Source organism: Erpetoichthys calabaricus, chromosome 5 (assembly GCF_900747795.2).
Source record: "Erpetoichthys calabaricus chromosome 5, fErpCal1.3, whole genome shotgun sequence".
NCBI classification, from domain to species: Eukaryota; Metazoa; Chordata; class Cladistia; order Polypteriformes; family Polypteridae; genus Erpetoichthys; species Erpetoichthys calabaricus.
The window spans coordinates 166,465,595-166,479,210 of NC_041398.2; the positions used below are offsets into that span (position 1 = coordinate 166,465,595).

At 36.1% G+C, this 13,616-nt stretch overlaps 1 protein-coding gene across 2 annotated transcripts in view; it reads left to right on the top strand.

The window, feature by feature from the left end:
• The window catches only part of nek1 (NIMA-related kinase 1), a 331,746-nt gene that overhangs the window by 130,746 nt on the left and 187,384 nt on the right, over window positions 1–13,616 (top strand). For both annotated transcript variants that reach the window (XM_051927638.1, XM_051927639.1), the window contains exons 16-18: window positions 5,400–5,566; window positions 5,649–5,771; window positions 8,019–8,121. In XM_051927638.1, the coding sequence (XP_051783598.1) occupies window positions 5,400–5,566; window positions 5,649–5,771; window positions 8,019–8,121 (393 nt within the window). The remainder of the gene's footprint in view (window positions 1–5,399; window positions 5,567–5,648; window positions 5,772–8,018; window positions 8,122–13,616) is intronic.

Consider the following 13,616-nt stretch of genomic DNA (forward strand, 5'->3'; position numbering starts at 1 on the left):
CACTAGTCATGATTTTAACAATGACAAAGCATGGATAATGGAGATTGTAACAAAAATTATGTGCATATTGTATTAATCAATTAATTGGTATTGTAACTAGTAGTACTGTCTCTTCTCTGCAAGTTGAGTGACACCAGTTAATTGGTAAAGCATGGGGTTAAAGCCATTTTTGATCAGCCATGTGCTGGTCACCCACAACATTCTGCAATGAAGAATAAGAGACAAACAGGCATTAGCCAATGTGTGACCATTATACTATCTGCAGGTAGTCCCAAAATAATAAGCATGGTCATTTTGATTCATTAAAGAAGTGATAGGAATCAGTATATCTCAATTAAAAATATATGTACTCTTGGATAGTTCTTTGCAAAATTTCCATTCTTATCAATTTCTTTTGCCAGTCTTAAGTCTAAAGATCACTCTTGAGTTAACCACAATGTATGGCTGCCTGGGCAGCCTTATCTACATTTGTGGTAAGATGAGATTCAGGTCCATGGCGGTGTGCTAGTTTTAATTAAAAACAGTGTGTTCAGGATTTGGGTGGGCGCAGTTGCGTATGGTAGCATGGATGAGGGTGTTGATAGGAGGATTAGAAGAGCACGCTTCCATATGCAGCTGTGTGCAGTTTGGCCAATTCCCTCATTAGTGCTCTAGGTTGCATGATTGGGCTCCTATGCACCCTAAAGCATAAAAAGAGTCTTGAGTGGGACAAAGAGAGAAGCAGACAGAGAGAGAAAGATGCAACCAGTTCAGAAGTTAAAAGGCAAAAGAAAGTCAGGATTGTTGTGGAGTCATTGTTGCTGTGGAGCATACGCATATGGTTGGGGATGGCCCCAGGTGAAGTGAGTGGACAGAATGTATAGAGCTGAGTCCTTCCGAGTGCCCAAGGAGCAAGAGCAACCACCTGCTCTAGTTGACACTTGCAGAACGTCATGCGAAGGCGGTGGTGGACGGAAGCAGAGTTTGTGGGGTTCCCCACTAAATACCAAGGGATGGTGATGGCAGAACATAAGCTGGGCTTGGTGAGTGGTGAGTAGCTGAGGTGACTGGGGCATAAGCCGATTAGAAAGTTGACTGCACATGCCGGTGTATGTCTCCTGTTGTTGAAGAGATCTTAAAGGGTCAGTGTTGGAGACGTTGAATTTGAAATGGGGCACAGAGGCTCAAATGGCTTTCTCTAACATATCCTGTCTCTTTTTAACCAATGGATTGTCATTTATGTATCTATTTATGAGCTTTTAACCTTCACCGGAAATGCTATTTTTATGAGTAATGCACTTGTACTGCACTTTGTTTGGACATCTGTTTGTATTAATAAGAACAGTTGCACATTTTGCACCTTACTATTTCTGTTTTTGTGTCCTCATAGCCAAACTCTTCCATGACAATCAATGGCTCAGGATTCAAGAGAGTATGCTAGATGAGGAAAACCTGGGCGTCACAACATTGTACTCTCAAGAAGTAAATTTGCACACTTGAGATTTAATTTCTAAGCAAATTTGTTATTTGTTGATTTAAATATTGGAACAAATATTAATTACAGTTTAAAGAAAAATGTTTTCAGTAATCTTTGTGATGGTGCAGGTCGGCTCCATGCTCCGACTTCTGTTTTGGGAGCCTCTTGAACCTGACACTATTGATAACATATACGGATGAGCTGGCAGATGAGGAAATAACACGAAGGAAGGGGTAGGTGCAAAAGTACTCCTGTGCTTTTATTTAAAACAAATCAAAAATCAGAACAGTTCAATAAGTGCAGTGCAATCAATCCGTAATAAATAAATAATCCAATAAAACAAAATGATGGTGGAGGTTAAATTCCAAATAAATAATACTTTAAAATTAGGTTAAAACACAGCAGGAAGCAGTCCTTAATCATGAGCCCTGGTGCACTCATTTAAAAATGACGTCTCCTTAGCTTAACCCTAACAGGTCCTTGCAGCCAATGAGGTGCCTAACCTGCAGTTCAGCCAACTTTCTGCGCTGCTTCTACACTCTGGCCCCTGCTGCTATCTGTGGCCCCGGCATAGCATTAAGCCAAAGCCTCCGACTCCCACTGCCAGGCTTGCACCCCTGCGATCCATGGGTCCACCCTAGGACGCCTCACTGAGCCTCTCCTCCCCCTGCAGTCATGCTGCCTTTCTCTGGAGAGTCGGTCCAAATGAGCTGAGCAACCTGGAAGATGGAGTGGCCATCAGCCCCAGAGCGTCGGCTGCATGCTCCCTCCAGGGACTTCTTCCCAGCTACCTTCTCTTTCTCTCGCTTCTGCCTTCTTTAACCTTGGTTTTCTCTTTTCTTTCTTTTTCATTTCTCTATTCCATTCTCTTTCTCTTGTGCCGGCTCTTTCTTGTATGCCTCCGTGGGTGATCTGCCTCAATCATGCACTACAGGAAGCCAATGAAGCAGTTGAGAGAGACTGCACCCTCACTTTCAGAAGCATCTCACCCCAATTATTCCACCAACCTCCCCACAGCTGCATGAGCTTGCACACTCCCAGAGTATGAGCCATTAATTATTTTATATATTAAAAATTGCCACCTTTTTCTGAGCCATGGACCCACAATACCACAATCATTCTTCTAATGTTACAGTGCTTTATTTATTTATATGAATCTTCTTTACTTTAAGAAGGTTTTGGCTCTGGGGCTTACAGGATGAATAGGGTGTTGATTAGGATGGGTTTCTTTTGACTCTTAGAATATATTGTAAGACTTTTCTTTACAAATCAGATCGAATATGATAAAATTTTGTTTCTTACAATCAAATCATTCTTACAGTACAATATGTAGTGAAATGCTTAGCTCAAATGACTGTGCTTTTAACACTTTGAAGGAGGGAGTAAACTTATGTCGATATATACAGGTAAAGGCAGATGATGACGACTAATGTCGATGTCCAGGGGTAGAGGGTGGTAATTGGCTGTGAACATCAATGTAGCTTGCCGTCACATTATAGTTCGACTCTGTTTGTTAGAGGGAAAGTTAGCTTCTTTGATTTGACTTTGAATCCCTGCATGTGTGTGAGTATCGTAGAGTAAACATAGTCTAAATTGGCATTGACATTTTGGTGTTGAGACCAAATTGAATGCAGAAAGTAGAACACTTTGTGGACAGTGTTTGGCGTACTATTGCTGAATTGTACTGTGACTTATCAGACTCCAGTTTTGATGTAAGTGATCTGGAAATCAAAAATGATAGTGAGGAGTGTGTATCAGCTGATCAGTCCCCAGCTGATCATAGTGTACCTGATGCGTCTAGGACAACATTGGCCTGGGAGGACTGCTATTTACGGTGACAAGTGGTACAAACCAGAATGTCCCATATGCAGCAACAGACACCTGAAACAGCTGCACCAGTGTAACACATACGGCAAGCAGTGTAATTTGGCCATACCATTCCCATACCTTGCAGAACAAGCTGTATAATAGGTATGTATGGTTAAGTAAAAGTAGCACTACACTGAACTGTTTTGCTTTTAAATGCAACAGGGAGCCAGCTTAAAAGAATGGCACTTACCATTTTGTGTTGAAGTGCTGCTTCAGAAATGCACGGCCGTCTCAGTGGGTACACTATGGCCAGTATGAACCCCCTTGTAGGTGTTCAGCTGCATACATTGGTGTCCTTGCAGCCTGCCCTTTGGGGGGCAGTTTGATGTGTAGCACACCTAGAAGAAAATGCAGGCATTTGTATTTGTAAAGTTTGTGTAAGAGGAGGTGAATCCTGTATTTTTAAGTGAAGGAGGTTCACTTAATGGAGCAACGACTATGGTGTGTGTGAACTCAACATAGTCGTTGGCCGTTTATGGGGATTACTTGCGTGTGACCAGCAGTTTTTTGATTTTTAAATACAAAGTTGCATGGAGCGTGTCGCGGTGAGCAATGTTAATGTGCCAGCGTTTACCTGGATAGGAGTAGACGGGGGTGTTGGATTGGCTGGATAATCCTGCCGGGTAATAGGGGTCGGCAGTGGACCTAAAGTTAAGGTAGGGTTGAGCACTGCTGAACTTTAGAAGGAGCAGTTGTTTTTGATTCTTGATGGCTTTGTAAATATTTTTGTACATCTATATCTCCGAGTAATAGTTTGGGTTGAGATATACATGCATATTTGGTTTTGGGATCGTTTTTTCTTCTGGGATTGTTGCAGTTGTTTTTCTTTTTGTATATTGTGACAGGCGGCCACGGCTATTACCCGGCCAGGATGCCAGCTCGATGGAAGGACCTGGGGAGAAAGTATCCGCAGGGTACTACATTCCCCGGGATGCTAGAGGGCAGTCCTCCTGGGCAGCTGTGGCACCACGGATTCGCTGAGAGTTGGAGTTTGGTACAGCCCTGTTGGGTGCTGTGGGGGCTGCCAGGGGGAGCTGCAGAGCCCTACAGTGGACTTCCACCCCACCTGGGAGTGATTCCAGGTAACGCTGATGAGCCGCCTGGACCACTCCCAGGACCTGCTTAAAAGGAGGTGCCTCACTCCATTCGAAGAGCCAGAGTCAGGAGGAAGAGGACAAAGCTTGCCAGTGAAATGGAGGCAAAATGAAGAAGACAAACTATTGTGTGTTTGGGATTATGCTGTAACAGTGAGAAATGAAGGAAAGCAGTTCCCATGAGGAAAAAATAAAACTGTGTTGTTCTGCACTTTAGTTTGTGCCTGTTGTGTCTGTGTCAGGATAGCTGGAGTGCCCCTGGTTTCCACAATACATATTTTCCTATTTTTCCCTTTTGAAGAGCTTACTGAGCCAGGCCCAAAGAAGGAAGACTGGGTTTATTTTTTAATTTTTGTTTTTTGAGTGTGTAGTTTCTTTATAGAGGGCTGTAGAAATGCACTGTACTTAATGTAGATACATTTTTTTCCTGTTTTTTTCCCTTTTGGTTTCTGTTGGCTTTTGATTGAGTGTCAGTGCTGAAGGACTGTGAAACAATGCCTGCCTGACACTGCTGTGTTTTTATTGTACGTACAGCACTCTTGTAAATAAACTTGCACCTTTCACCCATCAATTTTGGTCTGTATCTCTCCTCTCTTATGATCCCATTTGGCTCATGATACATCAGATGTCCGGAGTGTAGGTTGGGGCCTCTGTCCCATCGCAATATGTGAATTCACATAGTGTAAAGGCTCATGGAACATAAAATAGTGATTTTTTTCATAAATAAATTTTTTATGTTGATGTATGTGTGAAGCCATTTCTTTGTGTTTTTTGCAATAAATATTCAGCCTGGGGCTAAAACAGTGAAAAAAATAATTAGCCCTCAAAGACTTAAGAAGAATATAAAAAAAATAAAAGTAACAAAAATACATGACTTTATAACTAATTCATTTATAAAATAATAACTAAATAGCTTAATGTAAGTTAGCCTGTTGAATTTTAGGCCTTAAACATTATTTAATGTTTTTTATTCTGTTTAGGCAGCTTTTCTTGTGGGAAGATACGGTGGCGGCGGTGGCATTGGTGGTGGTGGTGGGTTTGCACCAGTGCTTGGACCAGCATGTAACAGAGGACAGTATGAACACTTTTATGCAGCACTTGATCAAATGCAACAAAAAGATGACATGAAACCAAATGAAGTTTCTAGGTATGCATTTTCTTCAAGTTTCCACCAAAGGTAATAGATTTAAAATTTATATTTAAAATTCTTTTAATTTTCTTTAATATAGGTCAGAGTCTCCTGCACCAGGACATGTTGTCTACAATGATCCTCCGCCATTACCTAATTCAGATGCCTTTAGGAAAGAGTTAAAACGTCTGGAGATTGTATCAAGAAATGCCAATGCAAACAGGTACAGTAGGAATAAATTTTAAATAGTGAAGGATACATATATAACATTAATGACATAATTATGTGCATATTTTACATATCGGATGTGATAAGCTGTGCTTTAGTTAAATGATATTCTTTTCAGTAAAAAACAATTTGAGATTTGAATGTTTTAACAAGTTATACTGCAGTAAGCATTCCTCCTTAGAAGTATTAATCAGGAAATACTAACATTTAGACACTGTTATTGATCTTTCTTAAATTTGTTTTAGTTTTAAGACTTGTTTTCTCCATGGTCGTATATCCATTTTCATATCAATATGCCAAGTCATGTTTCACTGTCTATTAATATGCAACAGGTAACATAAATATGCTTATATGGACTGACCTTATTTCTTCATTTGGGTGCGAATTAGTTACTGTTTTACATAGATTTATCAGTTGCATATTTCAGTTAATGTTTGCATTATTAATGTCTGAAATGAACATATACAGAATAATACAGCACATAAAAAATGAAAAGTGACTTCATGAAAAGCCATCTCTTCCCCATCTTTTTTCTTTTTGAATATGACTCATAATTTTATTATTTTTAAACATGAAGTAGAAGATTTCACATTGTACTGAAAGATTGTTTATTTGAATTAAAAAAAAAAAAAAAAAAAGTTTAATGAAGTTAGGTTTTTAATGAGAGAACATTAAGTGAATAACAAACTGTGTGGCCAAACATTCCTACACAGATTAAGTAAAATAAGCAATGATATAACAACAGAAAACAAATGTTAAATTTCATATACACAACTCAAGATTAGTACAATGAAAAAAAAGAACTTTTAACAGTACACAGAGTAATAATTTAGTAGATCCTTGTAAGTACCAGAATTCGAAATGCTTTAAACTTTATGAATAAGAGTTTTTTAATCTGTTACTCTTTATACTAGAAATCCTAAATTTGCATCCTGTTTGCAACAACTGAAATGTAGGAAAAAGAGGATGGCTACTGTCGGCCTTCTTTCTAACCTGTTAATTATACAGTTCAGTGATGGAGGTCAGCTGCAAACCAATAATTTTACTGCTTATTTTTACAGTGTTGTTAAGATGGCTTGTGGTCTTTAATGCTGAGGTTGTCAAACCAATATATTAAAGCAAATAAAGCAATAGATTCAATAAAGGATTCCTTAAACAGTGTCATTGTATTTGTCTACTTTTAAACAGTTGCATTTCCTAAGAAAGATCAGCCATTTCTACAAAGTTGTTCTGTGTCAAGATTAAAGTTTAGTCTGTTATCAATGATTGTCCCCAGATATTTTTAGTGCTCCATGATCTCCACTGTCTGTCTTTTAATTAAAGCTGAGGCAGTGGAAGGAGGGGTGCACCTGAGATCTACACCCATATCTTTTGTGTTAGAAATAATTTAGCTGTAAAAAGGAATGATCACACCATTGTTCAGACTCATTGACAACAGGTTGATGTCTGCAAATATCAGGATATGTCTATACTTGTGTGTACGCCAGCACTCATTTGTATACAAGATAAACAAAAGAGGTGATAAACAGCAACCTTAGGCGATGCCGATAGATATGCTTAGGCTATCAGAAAAACAGCCATTGAAGCCAACACTTTGTGTTCTGTTTATTAAAAGCTGATGAGAAACCTATAAACAGCAATCATCCTTGTGTTTTTTGATCCTTCCAAGTGCTTGTACAGTAAATTCAGAAGTGATATGAGGAAGGTGTAAAATTGTCTTCCAGGTGATTAAAGATATCCCACAAAGATTTGGTCTAATCCTAGGCGCTGTATGCTTTGCAATGTGATGTACTGTAAAAGAATTCCAAGTTATAAGGAAACAAAATATTAACAGTAAATCAAAGCATTATTTTACATTTTCAGTTAAGTCAACCCACACATTGATAGTCACTCTTTTTCATTTTAAGTACCTGCACAATTAGTTAATGCATTTTTTCATCTTATGATGTCCTCGCATGTAGTTGGAGAATCTGAAAAGGCAGGATAAAGCTACTATGCTGCGAATGCTTAATTCAAAAAGGAGTTTTGCAAGGAAAACTCACTTAATTCTGTATCATTTTTATTTGGAAAACATGTTTATTGGCTGTATTTATTTTATATTTACTTCTTGTATACATTTTTTAATAATGCCATCAGGTGATTAGATTTTTTGACATACAACTTTAAAATGTGCCATTATATTTATCTATTTTAATAGTTGTTTGTATGTGTTTAAATTAATGGGTAATTTGATGCTACATAGACAAAGAGGACAAGCAGCTGCAGAACAAGCAAAGCAGGTGGAGGAGTTTTGGCAAAGGAAGAGAGAGGCTATGTTAAACAAGGCCAGAGCAGAAGGGCAACTGGTATGGAATCTTATTATTTTTGTGAATTTGTACTTGATGAAATTTATAAGTCTGGTAAGTAGTTCTTAAGAAGTAATATGTATTTAAAATAACAGATACAAAGAAAACCAGTAAAGTGTTTCCAAAAGGTGAATGAGAAATGTGAGCCATGCATTTTGGCAATTGAGATTTAAATTTACCTTTCATAAGAATGACTGATAAGTGCACATTTGTTGATATTTGTATATAACACTGTTTAAAAATGTAGCTTTTTTCCTTCAGTTATCAAGTTTCATACTATCCGGAATATCATAAACACAATTTCAGCTGAGAATAAGCAAGGTGATGTCTGAAAGTTCTGAATATAATTCAGTAGTGCTATACATTTTCTTAAACATGTGCAACTATAGAGAGAATGCATAATCATACATGATCAAATTTACATATATGCTGCAGAGAGCTCTGCATATTAGATACCTGGAATAATAGTTGAATAAATCAATTTAGTGTTGTAACCCACAAACGTAGATTTATAACCTTGAAAATCGTACTGATTCACATAAACTACTTTAAGAATCAATATATTCTTAACTAAAATAAAATGGGTATTTGGACATATGTTAAGCTGTTAACTGATCTGTGTACTGCATCACCAAATAGATCATGCAAACACCACAATAATCCTACGATAAATAGAAATTAGTTAAAAAAAATAATTTCAATATACAGTACTTCCAGCCCAACAAAATGACTCATCCACTCCTTTACATATACTTAAAAGAAATGGCAAAAAAACAGAAGAAACAAATTAAATAGTTTGGTATGAAAACAGTTCCTTAAGATTAGATAAACAAAACTTTATTTGTCCCAAGGCTTTTACAGAAAGCTACCTAAATAAATTTGTTTTAGAAAACAACACAAACAACCTCTTTCAAATACACACCAGAGTTACTGAAAAGGAAGAAAACGTATGAAAGATAAAAGGAGCAGTGACAGTGAGGCATTATAAAGGCATATTGCTGTCTGTGTAAAGGAGCCCCTTTGGCGTTTCATGGCTGAATAATTTGTTGGCTTAAAGTACAAATTATTATTGGACTTGAAGTGAATCTGATCCAGCAAGTTCCTAAGAAAAGAATAAATTCTGTTGCCTACTAGACAACTCCAACTCTGGCTTTATAATAAATGTCCAAAAAGAGAAATTTCTTCAAAGAGAAACAAAAATCCTGTTCTTTCACTTTCCTCACCTTTTAACAGATCTTCAGAATTGTCTTGTTTAAACACCACTCCTTATTGTTTTCCTAGCTTTTATCGATTCCACCATCCACTTTCTTGTTGTTAGTTTTTGACCAATCCACAAGGACATGACCCTTAAGTCATCCTGGGAAATTCTTTTAAAGGTACATATAGCTAAACCAAATCAAGTCATACTATACTGTATAAATGCATATTCCCCAGGAATTAAATATAAAGGTACTTGAAAGGAAACCCAAGTAAGCAACACGACTATGGTTGTTTATTTTTGGCATCATGGTATCATTAACTTTGAGTCAAGTTTTCTACGTTTATGCAACATGGGCCTAATGCTGTCTTTGATTGTGTTCTTGAAGTGTGGCATCCAACCAGCATATCCCTCTCCAGCATCCGATGGAGATATTAAGACAATTACTTATTTTATTAAGGAAAGAATAGATTTAGCTTTCTTTTAATGTAGCCTGCATTTGTGTAGGTCAGTATGACTCCACCGTGACGCTGTGTTCTGATTCAGCGGGTTGGATAATGGATGGATGGAAGTATGACTCCACCGAAGTGTCATAACACCATCTTCAAAGGAGCTTGAGGTAGTGCTGCAGTCAAGACCACTTTTGCTGAGTTCAAAACACAAGTTCTGAGGCTACAATTAGTTGAATTTAAATAAATTGTCTTGAAACCAAATCAAGATCAATTCTGAATATGAAACGGAGTTCAAAGTAAATCTTTTTCAAGACCATTCTTTAACTAGAATTCAGCTGGTTCTAATCAAATTAGGGAACTTTCACACGGAGTCATTTGAGACTTGCCTGTGTTACACCCCTACAGATTCACGTTATGTAATACGTTTAATCATGGAAAAAGTTATTACCAGTTGTTAGGAGTGTCCTGGGCTATTGTTTAGGGCTTGGGTGTTCAAAGCTGAAATGTCTTTCTGAACATGTAGCTTAAATCCTTAACCAAAAATTGTATCGTGATCTGATGATCTCATCGTACTTTGAATTACAAAAAATAACATACTTATTATCCTAACACAATTTTTACAATGTGATGAATTGACTGAATAAATGTTTTTTTTTATTCAGATATTTTATTTGTTATGAGCAAATAGAATGAAACAACCATATACGGTCAAAAAAAGGTTGCATTATTTATCTAGAGTATGGCTTTTCATTTGGCATTAAAACTATATAACTCCCACCTTCATGAAGCATCTTCTGCTGAATTTGCATTAAAGTACACATCACCAGAGGGCTGAAACTTCATACTAGAAATCACATTTAATTATTATGTACTCCATAGATCCACATCATCGTTCTAATATATTGTGCCAGTAATATTCTCTGCTTTGATAAATAATACATAGGTAAAACTGTCCAAAGCACCCCATCCATGTTAACTTATTAAACCAAAGTCATTTAAAATGCTCAAATGACATAAACTGAACTTTTTCTAAAAAAAAAATAATTTTAAACAGAATTTGGTACATGTTCCTTACATTTCTTCTAAATAAATGAGTTACTACTTTCTAATATGTTTTTTTTTTTTTTTTGTACTCTTTCCTTGTAAGCTATGTGTATGTGCTTATCTCTGCCCTAAAATGATGGTACTCTTCAGTGTCCTTTACACTACCAAAAAAGTCAGTAGTTGCACTTTGAGATATAGGATGAATGGAAATGGCTATTAAATGTTCGGTGTACTTTTGGCCATTTTAATTAAATTTTTAAACATAATATTGTAAAACAGATTTCAACTCCCATTTCAAAGGCCTCTGTAATTCATAACTAAGGCTGTAGTATTTATTTGGCCTTTCTGCTGCCACCTATTGAACTATGGGATTTCTAAAGCAATAGTGCCCCAGAATATATTATCTTCTAGGTACTCCCAATAAATATATGCTTTTCTGTCCTTTTTTTAGAAAATATGTGCTGTTTTATAAACAATTTAGAAAATGTTTGTGTGGCATAACATTCAGGTGTGTTCGTCTACTAAGTTAACTAATATGAAAGTTGATGCATTTCACAATTTTTATTTACTTCATCCAAGAGTCAGTTGTTATATTCTTGCCATTAAATGTTTTTGTGAATGAGTCATATTAAAAAATAGTGGTAATAGAATGCAATTACATATGTTAGTAAACTACATTGAATATGTGGGTTTTTTAAAGAGAACTTTAAATGGGGTTAAAAATGGAGCACAAATAGGATTATGGAGGCTCAGAAGAATTCATGAACAGCAGACTGCAATTCAAGTGATGTGAAAATGCATCATTTGATATATGTTAGTGATGGAAGGTCTATGACTAACTGTTCAGTTTTCTTAAAGTAACAAGGAAGTGCACCCAAAAGACAATCTGGGATTAATAAAGTATATCAAATCAAACTAAAAAAAACAGAGTGGTATCCAATAATTAACAATTGAAAAAATAAATACAAAATGACCATTACTAGAATTAAATCATTATCAAATCTTATCCTTTATAAAGGTGAAAAGTAATAATACATTTAATTTATATGTCACCTTTCCTATGCTCAAAGAACTGCACTTAAATTCCCCATCTAAATATTAATTAAAACACAGTAATTTGTTAAAATTATATAAATAAGTACAAACTTCAAAAGAATCGGATTAATTGTATATAATGGGAATGCAAAATTTGACAAACGATTTTAATTCCACTCTAAAGATACGCAGAAGCAAAATGGGTACAAATAGTCCTTAGATTGTTTTTAGTTTGTTGTGTGTTATACCTCTAAGTAATCAAATGGCAATCCTGCCCTGTCCTTGCTATTATTACACACAGATATACACACAGATACAAATCTTAAGAGCTAAGTTTCAAATGACTCGTACATGTCTGTAAAATGGAGAAGCAGGGGTGTGTCCCCTTTGGGGTTTCATGCAAGTAGTAAGTATATCTTAAATAAAATAGTTACCATTGTTCAATTTTAAGAAGATGCAGGGGTTTGCTGCGATTTTTAGTGTATATCGGGGACTGAAAGGTCAAGGGCTGGACACCAGAGATCAGAGGCTTAAGCCATTGAAGCCCCCACCTCCTAAAGCGACTGTCCATTTCTAAACCTATGTTTATATCAGCTAGTGCAGATGTACCTTTTCCGTGTAATTAATTAGTTCAAACACCATTTAGTTGATAAAGTTGGTTGTTTACAATAATAATCAGCAAATATTAGTTCAATCAATCCAGTCCTATTTATTCTTACATAATTGCTTTCCCCTTCCATTTATTTCCAGAGAATCAACTTTTTTATTTTTATTGTAATCTAATGGTTAACTTACCTAAAACAGCAGAAGAAGGTGCTGCTATGTGAGCTGCTTGCTCGTGTGCACGCTTCCCTTCGTCTGACTGACTTGCTTGTGTATCCAAGCAGCTGTCAGATGATTTGAAGAGGAAGATGTACCAAATATACAAGTTCAAGCAAAAACTCAAAATAAAATTGAAATAGTAAATAAAATAGTTTTAGTTTCACTATTACTATATTTAACTCGTAGTTGAAATTGCATTTTTAGATGAACTAGTTTGAAAATTTGCCAATGCTTTCGAAGAGAGATTTAGACGTTTCAAAATTTTGGACAGTCTCAACAAATTTCTGTGAAAGAAGACAATATAAGATTAGAGCCAAATGTTAATTTTTCATTGGATAAATTATTTCAGTCAAATTTTCCTTTTTTTCTTCTTTTTATCACCTTTATCTAAAGCTACTGATTAAATGAAGATCAAATCTATGTCCACATATGTTGGTAAACAAAAACATTTCCTGAGGTATACTTACCTTTTCACATGTACTTTATAAGGAAACTTTGTGTTGAAAGGTACAGTGTAAGGTTTGATCAGTTGTCTTCTGCTTGTATTGTATTAGCATTACTCCACACTATGCACTTCTATTCAGATGATCAAACTGGTTCTGGCTCATTTCCTCTCAGAGTTGGGTGCTGCCATGTTGATTTGTTTTTTTAAACTGACATGGTGTGAGTGAGTTCATGTGTACACGAGAAGGTGCCTCATGATGTACAATATCCTATACTGGTTTGTTTTCTGCATTTTTTGTTGATACTACAGCAGGTTCTGACTTTCTTTGAAATTATATTGGATACTTGTAAAGGAGGTTTAGAAAATATTTGATTGTAACTAAGGAATCATTTTGACACTATAGGATTAAAAACACTCAATGTTGAGGGAAGACATAATGATTGACAATTGCATATTTTAAAGATCAAAACCCTCTCCACTTTAATACATATTTAAGGTC